Here is a 15,535-nt window from a genome sequence, read left to right as displayed (position 1 = left end):
GAACTAAGAATGACTTTTCTCCTTGATCTTTCCCATTATACAACTTCTATGATGTTTCCTTTGATGGTCAGAAAAACTCCAGAAAGGAAACAGAAATAAAACATACTGGGAAGTTTTATTCTGTAATTCTCATTCCTTTGATGCATTTAATAACTAAGTTGAAAAAAATCCCTGTAAGACAAAGTCCACGTTCCTGCATGTAACATAAATATTCACGTGGTTAAAGGATACACGGCTAATTTACTCTATTTTTTTTTTTAAAGATTTATTTATTTGACACAGAGAGAGATCACAAGTAGACAGAGAGGCAGGCAGAGAGAGGAGGAAGCAGGCTCCCCGCGGAGCAGAGAGCCCGATGCGGGGCTTGATCCCAGGACCCTGAGATCATGACCCGAGCCAAAGGCAGAGGCTTTAACCCACTGAGCTACCCAGGCGCCCCAATTTACTCTATTTCTGCCTTTCAAGTTTCACAAACAAGAAGCTGCCAAGGCTGCTCTCTAGCCCAGGCATCCTCTGTCCTGCTAGGACGTGCTCCTAAGTCCACATCGAAGCACCTGATGGCCCAGCAGCGAGCGGGCCCTGGCCACGGCCTGGTGTGGTCTGCAGGCCCGCGAGGACGGACGCCGTCACACCCACACCCGCCCTTGTGTGGAGCCGACGCGCAAGGGACTCACGGTGCACGGACTTGAGCGCCATGCACTGGGCGGCCAGGCGTCCCATCAGCCGGGAAACGAGCAGCTGCAAGTCTAGCGCCCAGGACACAGCCACATCAGGCAGGCCGTAGGCGGTGACGGTGAACTTGTAGCCCCACTCATTGTTGCTGCTGTCAGAGTGGAAGAGGAACTGCAGCCGGGGTCCGGCCTTAAAGGTCACTTTCTAGACACAAGCACAAAAGCCACGAGGTCAAACACAGTTGAGAAAATACCCCTTTGGGGCAAAGATTCTTCAGGACTCAGACACTCGCATCCAGCGTCGGTGTCCATCCTGGCCCTCCTGTCTCACCACGCCTGCCCAGGTGACTGGAGGGGCGGCTGAAACACAAAGTCTACGACTGCGCCACGGGAAGAAGCAACGGTGGTAGGTTTCTAGACCTCGGACGCCCATCTGCCCACTGCCTGCTTATCCAGAAACGGTACTCGTGCTCCCCACTGAGACCACCAGAGAGCACGCCAATGGGGGGAAGCAGCACTTCGCCTGTCCCAGAGACCACGCAGTCCTCTGGAGGGCACTGCCAGCTTTCACCACGGGCTCTGGGCCTTCCTGGACCCCCAGCCCCACACACACCAGACAATGTGACAGAAACCAGGGGGTGGCAAACTGTGCTGTGAAGAACCAGACTGTGAGTTAGGAGATCTCCCGGGCCGTCCAGTCTCTGCAGCACCCAAGCAGCTAGAAATGACCCATCAAACCAACAGGCAGGCTGGGTGCTGAAGCACCCCGATCTACAGGGTAGGTGGCCGGCTGTCACTGCCAGCTCTGCAGAGCCCTTCCCTTCACAGAGGTGCGGAGGAAGTGCTTCCCTTCCAGACCGCCAGGGGCTGACCAGGAGGGAATCGGAGCAGAAGCATGCACGTCACTCCTTCTGGGAGCACCACTCACCTTGGGCCACTTCTCGGTGCCGACCTTGGTGTCATAGCGTGTTTTTCCTCCTCTGGCGTCAGTGAATTCCAGATAATCATACCTGGGAACGTATAATCTCCATCACTCTCCTTCTCTCATTTTAACCTGCTATTGCTTAGGAGAAGACCACGGAGTCTTACCTTTTCTCCGTCTCACACCGCTCGTCAAATTCCACCTCAAAGTAGGTTGCCCCCGGGCTCACGAAGACAGACACCTCGTGGCAGTTGTTTTCATAGTTGTGGGCAGACTCCTTTGTCCAGGTATGTAACACCACGGGACACTCCTGCTGCCACGTCTCTGCATCGAGCTACACACACAAATGAGTCAAGAAAGCAAGCGCCAGTCACTCTGTGTCCCGCTACACAGAAAGCTGTGCATCCGGGCCCCAGACGGACAGCCCAGGCACCGGACACACATGGTTACAGAGAGCTACAGAGAGCCCCATGTTCCACCTGCAGACAGGTCAGCGTGCGTCTAGCCCTCAGCAGAGGACACATGGCATTTTCAGTACAAAAATAGCCTGTTTTCTTGCAAGTCACTACTCGCATGAATTTCCAGTGAGAAGAAACACTGAATTTGGGACCTCGGCAAATCTGAGCCCGTCCTCTCTTCTCTCTCCATTTTTAGTCTTTGCTTTTTCACCTTTAAAATAAGCTTTATAGGGGCGCCTGGGTGGCTCAGTGGGTTAAGCCTCTGCCTTTGGCTCAGGTCATGATCCCAGGGTTCTGGGATCGAGCCCCGGCATCGGGCTCTCTGCTCGGCGGGGAGCCTGCTTCCTCCTCTCTCTGCCTGCCTCTCTGTCTACTTGTGATCTCTGTCAAATAAATAAATAAAATCTTAAAAAAAAAAAAAAAAAGCTTTATAATGTATGCCCTTTCTATTCCCACAGAGTTGGGACTCAAAGAAGAAAGTGAAAATCGTTGTGTCCCATAAAGTTAAACAGGGAGAAAATTCTGTTAAACACCCAACCTTCGAATCTGCCTTTCAACACGTCGTGTCTCTTCTGGACTCCAATCTGGTCATTCGCCTACCGGGTTTCACATGAGCTCCGGGCTGTGAGAGCGGACCGCCCACATACAGCCTCCTGGCGCTGTGGGCCATGCCCAGTCCCCGGGCCTCCACGCACCCTCATCTGCGAACCACTGATACCACGTGGGGGGGGGAGGCCTTTGGCGGTGGGTCCCCCCAGCAGTCCCGGCACTCTCAGAGGGCTGCAGCGCGAGCACCAGCGCCCGCCCCGGTTACCTTATCGAGCGGCCCTTCCGGGTCGGCGCAGAGCCGCCTCAGCAGCCCGGTCAGCGTGCTGAACTCCCGCAGCAGCGTGCAGTGGGGGATGTCCAATGCACAGAAGTCCAGCAGGAAGATGACCTGAGGAGATCGACGAGGCCCTCAGCACCCTCCTTGGACTCTGCTGGGGCTGCAGCTCACAAAACCCCCTTTCCAAAGACCCTCACTATGTCTTACCAGTTGACGAGCTGCCATCGAAAACACCGAGTTACATAATTTTTCTACAATGGTTTTTCCACTGTGCTGTGACAAGAGGGACTCCAAAATCACTCTCATGCTTGCCAGAAACTGCCTCACATCTGCCAAAACATAGAGACAGCAGTTAGTATCGTGTGCGGAACCCACGTCCCTTGCTCGGTCTTCACGAAGGACAAAGCTGGAGAGGGTCGCAGATGCGGTGACAAGAATTCCACATCAGAAAGGCCACCGAGTGCCACAGTATGATTTCTTCTGGGAGGAAAGGCAGTGCAGATCTCAGGCAAGGATGGCTCTGAAAGGCAGATTTCGGTCTTTCGCTACTTTGGGATGAGGTGGACCTCGGCTGAGCAGCCCAGCGGCCGGCCTGAAGTCTCACTCTGCTCACAACGGGTCCATCTCAGGAGGCCAGACCTTGGGCCGAGCCGCAGGAGCCAGCCCTGGGCCCCGTCAGCAATCCTGTCACACTGCTGGGAATCCACGTGCCACACGCACATTTCTCAGAACCCGGGGAAGGTCACATCACTGTCTGCGGGTTTCTGGGACATGAACAAGAGCATTTTCAGGGTGTGCAAATACCACAGCAGTGGTCCCATACACCTGAGACTTTACAAGTTCAAGCCTCTCCCGTTTTGGTACCTCGACGAAAGCCCGGATGACCGGCTCTGGTGTACAGAGTGGTGTCACCTCAGAGCGCCGCGTGACGGAGGGCCCCACAGGGGGCACACTGGGCACACCACACACTCACAGCACTCTGAGCAAAAAGACAGGCCACAGAACCCTAGATGAAGAAGGAACCACCACCCAGAGACAGACTAATCTGCCACCCAGGAGAGAAAACCCTCTGGGCACTCCGCGCACGAGGCTCCAAAGAGAGCGGCAATGCCCAAGCAGCTCTGTGTTCTGGCGGGTTCGGGACGGCGCGGCTGGCACTCACACTGCTCCAGCAGGTCGGCGGCACGGCCTCTGGCCACGGGGTCGGCGCTCTTCAGCTGCAGGAAGCACCACGAGAGCAGGCTGCCCTGGACGGCCCAGAACAGGGACAGCAGCACGGACCCGGCTTCCCCTCGGGCGCCCGTGAGCACCAGCAGTTCACACTGCGAGAAGCAGACAGAAAATGTGTTCACGGTGGGGGCGGGCACAGACACCCGGGCACGGCAGTCGTCCCCAGCTCAGAGCTGTCCGTGTTTCAAATGTGACCAAGAGAAAAAGCAGGTGAAAGCCCCTCTCTCACCCTCCCGCTTTCCAGAGGCTTCCCGCATGGTTTTCACTGTGAGCAGCCTCCCCTTCTGCCCCTTCGGGGTCTCATCCTACCGGCGACCCCCTCTCTCTTACACCTGCAAACCCCGTTTCTCCCTGGGCCCTTCCCCTAAGCCTGCCACCACACCTATCCCACCTGAAAAGTCATTTTCCGCCCCTCGGTGACTCTCCAGCCATCAGCTCTGTTCTCACCTGACCTCAAAGGGTAAATTCCTGCACAAAGATACCACAAGCTATGTCCGTCCCACAATCTCCATGGAGTTGCCCCCACCTAGAAACAACCCCACTGGTCCTCCAAAGTAACCGGGATACATAGTGGCAGGTTCCCAAGGGAAGTCCCCCACACCAGCGATAAGAGATCAATGGCATTGTGCACGTCCACATGGACGAGCCTCAGAAATGCTATGATTGACGGATGTGCACCACAGGACCAGACCGAACAAGCCTGCTGCACAGGAAAAGCCAGACAGGAAAGATCAGTGTACACCTCACAAGGGCGGCTGCCTCTGCGGGGGAAGGCGTGTGGTGTGGTGGGCAGTTCAGCTCCCGGCTGTCCCTCAGGGGCCGCACCAGTCCCAGCACTGACTCCGCGCCCGAGTGTCCAGGAGCTCCCGCCATCTCAAGTCCTACCACGAAGTCACATGTTCCAAGTCCACCCCCGGCCCTTCTCCTCTTCAAATACTGGCCCTCCCCATCTAGTCCCTGGCCTTCTGCACAAGCATGAGCGCAGGCGATGGCAGAAACAGAGACAGATGGGAGTGGGGCGCGGCCGCCAGGGCTCAGAGCAAATATCGATGAGCAGCCGGCTGGAGGAGGGGCTCCAGGGAAGACAGAGATGGGCCAGACAGTCTGGAAATGAGACAGAAGGCAGGAGGCAGCCAGAGAACATGAACGTGACAGCAGCGACAGAGGATGCGAGCATCCCAGCGGGACAGAGACGACCCTGGACTGGAAGTCATACTAGGTGTGCACAGGGCCAGCCCACGGGGTGATCCCAGCTAATGAGAACCTGGCACTCTCGAAGCTGTGTCCCTGCGCGCAGAGCAGCCAGGAGCGGATGGAACTGTGACTCTGGCAGCGACCCAAAACAGCGGAGCAATGACAGGAGAACCCACGTAATGGGCGGAAAGACACTCCAAGTGCGGCCATGGAAGACACTACCATCAAGTCTCCGTCACTCCACGCTTCCGGCGTGCGGTCTGGCCTGGCCCACTTCATCCCCCACACCCCAGTCAATGTTCTGTCCAGAGAGCCGTCCTTGGTCCCCTAGTCACGGGGTCCTGCCACGTCAGAGTCCCACGGTGTGTGGTGTCACACAGACTCATAATCCTGTCCCAAGAGGTTCGAAGCCAGGAGCCTGGGCTGGGACCTAGAAACCCAAATTTCTGTCCAAACACCCCACCTGACAGGTGGACGATACCATGAGAAACAGAATCCTTCATGTTAAAAAAAAAAAAGTGAAAATTTGAAAGTATCCCTAGCACACACAAGAGACACTATCTTGTCAGACTTGATTAGCATGTGCGTTTCCCAAGGCATCTTAAGTTTTAAAAAAACTAAAGCAGTTTTCCACGGAACTCCCTCCACAGACACAGGCCTAAGTGCTGGGCTCACGGACCGCACCCCAGGGGACATGGCAAAGACCCCTTCCTCCTTGGCAAGGGAAGTCTCAACGAGCACATCCACACATGGATGGCTCACTGACTAGCACGGGACTGGCCCCAGGAGCCGGGGATCAGGAGCCACGGCAGGCTGGGGAGTGCTGGGCCCACCTGGAACAGCCCCAGGACAAAGCCACACCACACCGTGAACGAGGCCATCGGGGGTGGTGCCCACCATCGCTGGGTCACAAGGTGAGGGGAGGTAAAGGGGACGGGCCAATGGGGGCAGCGATCGCCGGGTGTGAGGGGAGGGGAGCAGCCACCAGTTACCTCTCGGGCAGCGACAGACAGGAGGGTGCTTGTGACCGCTAGTACTTCAGTGTTGTTCAGGTCAGCCACGTCACCCTTCTCAGGCAAGAGCAGGAGGCCACCTGGATCCTTATCACTGAAAGGACACAAGTCTGTCATGACACCTTGTTTCAGGCACAGCATGTTCATGCTTTTGTCTTAAAAGTTCCCAGAAAAGGACGCAGGATTTCAAGTGCCAGTTCTGTGGGTTGTGGAGGAGTCTGGGTCAGGAAAAAGGCAGGGCCCCGCTGGGTCTGTCTGGGCTGCTGTCTGTCCCCCATGTCCTGAGTAAGCTCAGGCCCGTACACCTCAAATCCTGAGAAGAAAGTCTGAGAAGTCAGTCTGATGACTCCATCACCGTGACCACCACCAAGAAAGACCCCGATGTCACGGGGCTCATTGCACAGTCCAGGCTGCACATCCGCGTCTTCAGAAGCTCCCCACACGAGCTCCGAGGCTCTTTCGTTGCCCCGATCCTCGAATGTAGACCACTCGGAGGCCTCTGAGTCTGCCCCCACTCTAGATATGGCCTCACACGTCAACAGGAGCTTGGGCCACTCATTCCCCTCCCTTCTTCAAGAGCCTGGGCCTCCAGGAGGGCTGCCTACAGGGCCACTAGCTGCTCCGCTAGCCAAGCACGCACAGATCTCCGAGTCGTCCCCTCCCGGCACACTGCCCTTGCTCGACTCCCATTCTGTGCTTCTGGGTTCTCAGACCTGCGTACAGGATGCCCAGCTCCTGTGGCTTCAGTCGGCGTCTTTAACCTCAGCATCACTGAGAAACGGGAGCGCGTGGAGCTCCTCAGTGGGTGCTGTCCCCAACGGTCTCAGGAGGACTGGGCCGTGGCTCAAACTCCTGACACGGTCATCGCCCCACCACCACTTGACCCATTCCTCTGACCGGTGGCATCTCCCTCCAGAAATCAGGCTGAGTAGAGGGGATGGAGAGCTAAAGCAAACCTTGTGAACACGGGAACTACAGAGGGCGGAAAGCGCCAGGAACTCACCTAAAATATGCGCACAGCGAACGGAACGTGAGCTGCAGGGACTGCTTGTGCTCCTGCTCAGTGACATGCTTCTAGAAAACAAAGAAGTGCGCGGTCAGGACACCTGTTCTACGACATTCCAGAGCCCGGGGCAGCACGGAGTGCCCCTGCCCCGTTCCCAAGCACAAGCAAAGCCAGTGCTGGCACACGCTCCACGGCGTCCCCCTAGGCCTGGCCCGGTGCTGGCAGGAGCCGGCTCCCCGTCGCAACCAAAGATGGCAGGCTCGCTGCGGGGCACTGCTGGAGCTCCCGTGGCCAGGCTTCCCCGCAGGAACTCACGATGCAAACGTGTGGCTACGGGGCACTTCTCACCCCCGGGCACAACATCACAAGAGGAAAGAGCAGGAACAGCGCATTTCTCTTGAGTTTTCTCTCGGCTCTGAAATCGGATCTAAGCTTTCTCAACATAAGCCAGAGCAACCTAAAGTCGCAGTTGTAGGAATCACGTCTCCTGACGAGGCTACGGGGCCCCTTTAGGGTCCCTTTCTTAATGCAATAAATGTGCTGAACATCGACCGTCAGGCAAAGTGCCAGAGGCGATCTCCAGAGCAGTGAAGACCCGGGGCCCTGCCTGGCTCAGGAGGGTGGGAGACGCAAGATGCGCCTTCCGTTTGCCAGCGTGAGAAGGGAAAACGGAGCCCCACCACCGCCGTCAGTGGGGACGGACAAAGGGAAAGTGACGGGGCTGCAAACGGATAGCAATGCCATTCAAGAGGTCACGTGTCATCTGCCACTTCTATGTGCAGGACACACGCGAGCAAAGCAAATCACTGCAAGCGGCCTGGCAAATGCTGCTGGTCAACAAGGAAGATGGGAGTCCTGCCCACAGTCCAGCGGGTCAGGCCAGTGGATGCTATCCAAGGTCATGAGTCTGGGTGGAAACTGATCCTTCAGGCTGACGTGCAAATTTTGCAGACAGATGAAAACAATGGAAGATCCTGCCTCATCCCGGAAATCATCCGCAGTCACCTGACCCTAGCACTTGGCCCCATAACGCTCTGCAGCTTTTCCCTGTGGCCGGTGTCCCCAACTGGACTGTAATCCCCTGGCACCAGAGACCACATTTGGTGCTTTTGTTCCCTCCTTTCTTTCTTTCAACGCGTACCATAAAGACTTGATTACATTTGTTAATTAGCTGCTGCATTTATAAATTTTAGGGGCACTGGGTGGCTCAGTGGGTTAAAGCCTCTGCCTTCAGCTCAGGTCATGATCTCAGGGTCCTAGGATCGAGCCCCGCATCAGGCTCCTTGCTCAGCAGGAAGCCTGTTTCCCTCTCTGCCTGCCTCTCTGCCTGCTTATGATCTATCTCTGTCAGTTAAAATAAATAAAATCTTGGAAAAGATTAAAAAAAATGCTTTTTTAAAATGCTGGATCTATTTTCTTCATCAAACTCCTAGCAATAATTCTACTACTTGCTTGTCTACAGACAATAAAAAACAATCTATAATTGTATCACCTATAAAGAATTATTTATCTTATCCTTTCCGATTTTGATATTTAAAATCTCTCTTCCTTGTCCTACCGCACTGGCCAGAAACTCTGACAACCTCCCAGAGTAGCAGCAGCCAGTGAGCGTCCGTGTCTTCCTTCTCATTCTGAAAGGGATGCTTCTAGGGTCCACCATTCAGCACATTGTTAAAAGTCTGGGGCACATGCCCTCCGCAAGGTTGGGGGAGTTTCTTTCTGCTCTGAGTTTGCTAATGGTTTTATAGTTTTAATCATCATCAGAATTTAATCTTACTTAAATGTTTTCTGTATTTACTGACATAACTTTTTCCTCTGCCCTCATTTACTAATTTTCTAACATTAAACTACCCTCGTATTCCTAGGGTAACTCCCAGTCAGGACTTTGGATTTTACCAGACTGGTTTACAAATGTTTCGTTAGGCTTTTCTTACAATGTTTACAAGAAAGCCTGGCCTGTAAGTCTGCTTCCTTGCCACTCTTTTATGTTTCTGTGTGTCGTGCCACTTCTGGAGCACTGGGAACTCTGGAGTTCTCTGACCTACATGTGTTCAGCATTGCTCAGAGAAATTTTTTTAAGTTTTTTGTTTTTTTTTTTTTTAATACTTTGAGAGAGAGAGAGCACCCGCCCATGCATGTGCACCTGGAGGGAATGGGCAGAGAGAGGGATGAGCAGAGCCCGTGCTGACCACAGAGCCTGACCAGAGAGAGGAATTTTTTTTTCTTACATTGTCGTCAATCTGTTTCCCCCTGTATCACACTCATTTTCCCACAGAAATACCACCTTCAGAATTAAAAATCTGGATCTTTATACGGGATATTCCACTTGATAACATACTGCTCATAAACCCAGAGAGCACTTTGCAGCGGCCACTCCTGACGTCGGAGTGCAAGGGGAACAGGTCAGGGATTTCCTCTGAAATCACACGGGGGGAAGGGCAGGGAGAGAGTGGACGAGGCAGATCACCAATGAAACAAGATGAGCCCCAGTTTACAACTGCCCAACCTGGGGGGCACGTAAGGTCGGGGCAGGGGCTATCATATTTCCTCTAGTTTTGTGTTTGTTTTAGATGTCCCCACAACAAGAAGCGACAACGGTTAAAAAGAATGCTTGGCAGGGAAATCCTGAAGAGGATGGAGACAATACCCCGCTTTGTGAGACAGCAGGCTATGTGAGCCATCCCCTCCTTAAGGGCAGGGGTGGTGCGGGGCCCGCAGGCAGCTGGGTTAGGGTCTGCAGCAGATGCACACCCGGAACACCGAAACCGAGGGACGCACAAAGGAAAGAGGGAACCCTAACTGCCCTCCCTCCAGACTCCCGACGGCAGCGATTACCATCATGGCGAAGAGACGGTCCCGCCGGCTCTGTCGGTCAGGGAAGAAGACGGCAGCCCCGTGGAGAAGGGTATTCCTGACTTCCTGTTTTAACATTTCCACGGGTGCAGAGTCTCCGTCCACCCTGTCCACCACTGCCGGGAATGAACAATGGCATCAGCTATCACATCCCCCACCCCGGTTACAACACCAGTACCCGCGCTCACCAGCCCACGGACTCGCCACCCCGCCAGCATAAGGAAACGCACTGCACCAACAGAAGGGTTATATGTACCAGTTTTCATTTCATTATTTCCCTGCCCTTCGGAGCCGCAACCAGGCAAAGCCTTGACAGTCATTCCACGTGGCCACGTGTTTACTCTCTCCCCTCCCTCCCATCCCAGTAACTTCACTACAGTGAGGACTGAAGAGCATGACAGTCATCACTATCAGTGTGACACGCCTGTGGTCAGAAACCAGGAGGAAGGGGCGCCTGGGTGGCTCAGCTGTTAAGTGTTTGCTTTCAGCTCAGGTCATGATGCCAGGGTCCTGCGATCGAGCCCCACATCGGGTTCCCTGCTCTGCGGGGAGCCTGCTTCCCCCTCTCCCCTCCCTGTGCTTGTGTTCCCTCTCTCATACTCTCTCTCTCTGTGTCAAATAAATAAATAAAATCTTTAAATAAAAAGAGAGAGAGAGAAAAAAGAAACCAGGAGGAAGACTCACTGAGGAGAGACTAAATTCTGAACTCAAAATAACGAATCAAAAGAAAATCCAAGGAAACCCTCATTTTTCCAAGCAGTGACCCCTCTCCTGGGCTTGCATGAGCACAGAGTCCCTGTTCTTACAGCAAGAGGCCTGGCAGGCTACCAGCACGGGGTCACACTCAAGAAAAGCCCAGGGGCGCCTGTGGGGCTCAATGGGTTCAGCGTCTGCCTTCGGCTCAGGTCATGATCCTAGGGTCCTGGGATGGGGCCCCACATCAGGCTCCCTGGCTCCCTGCTCTGTGGGAGTCTGCCTCTCCTTCTCCCTCTGCCCCTCCCCCTACTTCTGCTCTCCTGCTCTCTCTCTGTTAAATAGACAAATAAAATCTTTTTTTAAAAAAAAATAAGAAAAAAAAGTAAAGGCCAACTGAATCCCTACCGGCGCATAAATGTGTGTGGAGCTCCTTGGCGGCCGCGGCCCCTGCAGGGCTCTGCTGGGGAGCCTTTGCCTCCGGGCAGGCGGCCGGCCTGTCCCTCTGCAGCATGGAGAAGCAGCTCTGGAGGAGACGCAGAAGCAGGGTTTGGGCACAGATGCATTCTTCCCTCGGGCTACAGAAAGGCAAGTGTGTCAGAGCATTAAACGGCAGGTTGCTTTTTCCCTCCTAAGCTGTCTAAAAAGGACTCTAGTCTACAGAGCAGGCCCAGTAAAAAGAAGGCTTGAGAGGAAAAGAGGCAGAATGAAAAGAACCTCACACTCCGCCCGAACCTGCCCACAGTGGGCCAAGGACACGCGTTTTTCGACCCTACTTTTCCACCTATAAAATGAGGGCACGCCACAATGCTTGACCTGACAAAATGTTTGCAGAAACAATGCCCAAAGTATGTTACAGAAACGTGAGGCGCTGTCTTTAATGATAACCAGTTCTCTCAAACGAGAACAGTATAAACCAGGGAGAAGTCAAAGAATCTTAGAAGAAAAAAGGACTATTTGGAATATAAAAAGTAGCTTTTCCAGTTTTATTTATATGATTATCACCTTATAACAAAATCTGACCTACTTTTGCTTTAATTTACTGTAAAAATTCCAGAAGATTTGCAGATCAAGACCCGCGAAGTCCAGAAAAGATTTATATTTTAAGCCACTTTCCTTCTGCTGCACCTGAAAAATTATAAAAACCAGAAAAAATAACATTGAAAATGCATTTAGAGAAACACTGTGATGGCTCATTTACCATTTGATGGGAGCGGGCGTAGGATTCCCACATGGCTGACATGGACACTCCCCAGCCCGGAACCGCGTGAACAGCCGTTTCCGGTGTGGCACTTTCTACAGGACGTGCGTGCGTGTGTGCACAGAGGTGGGAACAGACGTGCACAGGCGCACATGCACCACACGGAGACTCCCGACTCCACACACACCACACCAGGGCACCAGCGAGACAACACAGCAGTGTGCTTGGACCCCCGCCCACACTGATCCTGCCCCAGCGCCCCTGAGGCTCTGCAGCACCCCACCTTCCCTCCCCGTTTATGTTTCCTGCTGGGACAGGAGAGCTTGAGTAGCAAAGACCAAACAGACCGGAGTTAAACTGGGTCTCAGCAACACCCCCACCCCGCCATGGGAGGGCGAGAGGCCCCACCGATCCCTGAGCCGAGTCGTGTGTTCTCTATGGTGATGGCGAGAGTCTTCCCCAGAGCGAGCAGTCACTGTGTTTTTATCAATGACTGTATGAGTCAGTGTCAGGACCACAGAGGGTTTCAAACCCTGACATCCTGGTACCGTCAGGGAGCAAACACAATCACCTGGACCTCAGAAATAACCCTCCCAGGACTTAAGGGAGATGGAAATCTCACAAGCTTACTCAGTGTCCCCAGACTACCACCAGCCACCACGCAGGGGTCTTCAAGTCTGTGGGTCTATTCCGGGAAGCCTCACTGTGACGACCACACGGTCCTCCGGTGACTGACACCATGGATGCCCAGTGCCTCCCGCCCCGGCTCTCCCCAAGCCATCCCAGCGCCACTATGCCCGCAGCACTCGTGCCCCTGCATGGCTCGCCGTGGCCAGCTTTCACCGGTGTCGTGCGCCTCCCTCAACGCCACCATTAATGTGCCCCACAGGAACGAGGTACCAGGTCATGGGCGAGCTGCTGAGTGAACTGAAGTGTCCTGAGCAGCAGGGTGGCCCCACAGACGCTGTCCTCTCCGTCCTTCCTGCAGTGGGTGCAGATGGCGGGCTGCTCCGCTTCCGCGCTCACGGGCCGCAGGTACCCACTGATGCTGAGGCCTTGCACACCCAAGCGCTCCGCCGAGTCCTGACGCGTGCAGAGGAACTTCACCATCAGGTACTAGAAGGACGGGGACATTCAGGAGAAGAACTCAGAAGCCGGACTCAAACGGAGATACAGGCCTTTCTGGGACAGTCCCCATGACTTTAATGATGTTAGGTCCCACTCTGCCTAGCATGGGGGCCCAAAATGGAAGCCCAACATCTCGACAAAGAGGAAGAAAAACACTTGTGCTGACTCGAGTCAGGTTTTGGGAAGGGTCGCAGTAAGAGAAGCGGCAGTAGCCCTGTTCCAGGCAAACACGGGGTAAGACACGATGAATCCGAGATGCGCATCTGCTGCATGGCCCAGTCGTTGTGGGAGAGAAATCAGGCCAACGGTGAGAGCGGTCAGCACGTGCCCTGACGAACCCTCTCAAAGCCCCCAACTAACCCAGACGACCCACAGCCCAGGGCCCAGCACCATCTGCTCGAGGCCAGAGCCGCCCAACAGGCCGTCTGCCAGGCCGACTCTCCGTTTCTCGCAGCAGAAGCTGCTCAGCCTGCGCTGTCCAGACACCACGACCCCACGCGGAAGCCCTTCCTGAGCATCTCCTCCCTCCAACCGAGGGCAGCTCCTGCTTCCCTCACCGAAACTGCTCACCGAGGCTGACACGAAGGCTGAGAGAAACGTGGCCAGACAGAAGTGACTGCCCTCCCAGCCACAGAGGCACAGCACTCGTGCCCTTGGGCCGGGGTGACCCCCCCTGGACCCCGCCCTGCCCCCCACGGCCTAGCTGGGCTGCGGGCGACGGCGTCACAGGCTTCCAGCACTCGGCCGCGCACCCCCTTTCCTGGGAAGCCTGCCCCGATGGCCTGAGGCCTGGGGAGGTGCACGTCCCCCTGGCGGCCACAGCCCTGTGTGTCCCTGGATGGCCTCCATCACGGGCCCCAGGCTCCAGCCACGCCGCAGGCAGGGCCGGAGCCGGAGCCGGGAGCCGGGAGCGGGCCACGCCAGCCCCACGCGGCTTACCTGGGCAACTCTGCACTGCCGCAACTTCACGTCCGCTTCATCCCACTCTTCTTCCAGCTCAAACCAGCCAACGGGGTCATCCTCTCCGAGCTCCTCAGAGGGGCAACCAGCCCTGCGAACACACGGGAATCACAAAATACCATCCTCTTCCTAAATTCTCAGGGGCCTAACGACTCAGGCGCCATCCGCGTGGCATGGAACTGGGAAGCCGGGCCTGCCGCAAGCAGTCGGGGCCCGGGTGTGGAAGTGGCTGCTGGCCATTCCACCTCAGCCTCCTCAGCGCTAACATGGGAATGAGCATCAGCTCCAAACAGAATCTGGGAACTAAAGAGAAAGTCTGCTTCTCCAGATAACATGTCTGAAGAATGAGACAGGAAACCAAGGCATCTCTTAGGAGCGACTCAGAAATGAGACAACAGCCACCAACAGAGCTTCTGGAAAGATCCCAAGGAGAGACAGGTTCCGTTCTTTCCCCAGCTGTGGCCACCTGCTTACACCCAGCCTGAGGTTCAGTGCACTTGCGACAACTGAAGGGGAAGAGCCAGGGAACTTTCAGATCCTGAAGCTCCAAAAAGGGACAACGTCAGCCTCCTCATTTTTTCCTGTTCCTGAAAAGGTGCTTCCAGGAAAGTGTCTCAGCCTCAAGGGTAAAGAAGGACAACTCCAGCTACTTCTAAAAAACTAGACACTTGAACTGTACTCCCTTTTCAGGAAGTCAATAACCCAAGGAGGAAAAGGCAGTCTTTCAAGTAACACTCCTGGAACTTCCCACGACCTAGTCTGCGGTACAGCTAGCAGCATGTGAGCATTCTGTGCAGACAAGCACAAACGGGCATTTGTGGCAAGAGGGAGGAGACTAAGGATCCAGAGTAGGTTCCGTAATGGGGAGAAAAGACTTTCTTGGCATCGGTCTCTCATGACATAATTAACCCTAAAACCAAGAGGACAGAAAGTATTCTGCCTTAACCCAAAACCATGTCAACAAGTTTCATCAACACCATGTTTGAGGATTTCTGAATTCGCTCTGCGGCAGCCTTTGAGAAAGTCCTGGAGAGGGAAAGACCGCTGGCCAGGCATCCGAGAGCACAGAGAGGCAACCTTGTTGACTATGTCCCACAGCAGACAGAGGGCAGAAAAGAGAACTGAGTGTCTGTCCTCCTGAGCATGGACAGCACCAGTCAGCTGGCTCGGGAGCGTGCCGACTGACCCATGACCGGACAGAAGGACAGAAGACAGAAAAAAATGGGAGAAGACAGACACATATACATTAACCTCTTGATTTTGAAACTGGAGAGACACTGGTAACATGCAGGCCAAGCAAATCAGGATTTCAGAGTAGCTCACGCCAGAACCACTAAGTGAGGAGTGAAGAGACCTACAGCTGGTTAGAAGAAAATCCTA

The 15,535-nt window shown here is 54.7% G+C and overlaps 1 protein-coding gene across 3 annotated transcripts in view; it reads right to left on the bottom strand.

Moving 5' to 3' along the window:
- Window positions 1-15,535, bottom strand: part of ZZEF1 (zinc finger ZZ-type and EF-hand domain containing 1) — a 98,510-nt gene that overhangs the window by 48,683 nt on the left and 34,292 nt on the right. For all 3 annotated transcript variants that reach the window (XM_045985522.1, XM_045985523.1, XM_045985524.1), the window contains exons 12-24: window positions 14,135-14,246; window positions 12,968-13,183; window positions 11,894-11,994; window positions 11,275-11,444; window positions 10,156-10,289; window positions 7,318-7,388; window positions 6,294-6,408; window positions 4,040-4,199; window positions 3,085-3,206; window positions 2,866-2,988; window positions 1,761-1,927; window positions 1,600-1,681; window positions 675-876 (exon numbers count right to left, since the gene is read on the bottom strand). In XM_045985522.1, the coding sequence (XP_045841478.1) occupies window positions 675-876; window positions 1,600-1,681; window positions 1,761-1,927; window positions 2,866-2,988; window positions 3,085-3,206; window positions 4,040-4,199; window positions 6,294-6,408; window positions 7,318-7,388; window positions 10,156-10,289; window positions 11,275-11,444; window positions 11,894-11,994; window positions 12,968-13,183; window positions 14,135-14,246 (1,775 nt within the window). The remainder of the gene's footprint in view (window positions 1-674; window positions 877-1,599; window positions 1,682-1,760; window positions 1,928-2,865; window positions 2,989-3,084; window positions 3,207-4,039; window positions 4,200-6,293; window positions 6,409-7,317; window positions 7,389-10,155; window positions 10,290-11,274; window positions 11,445-11,893; window positions 11,995-12,967; window positions 13,184-14,134; window positions 14,247-15,535) is intronic.

Source organism: Meles meles, chromosome 18, assembly GCF_922984935.1.
Source record: "Meles meles chromosome 18, mMelMel3.1 paternal haplotype, whole genome shotgun sequence".
Lineage (NCBI taxonomy): Eukaryota > Metazoa > Chordata > Mammalia > Carnivora > Mustelidae > Meles > Meles meles.
The sequence above is the reverse complement of the archived record's forward strand: the minus strand, read 5'-3'. Positions and strand labels throughout refer to the sequence as shown.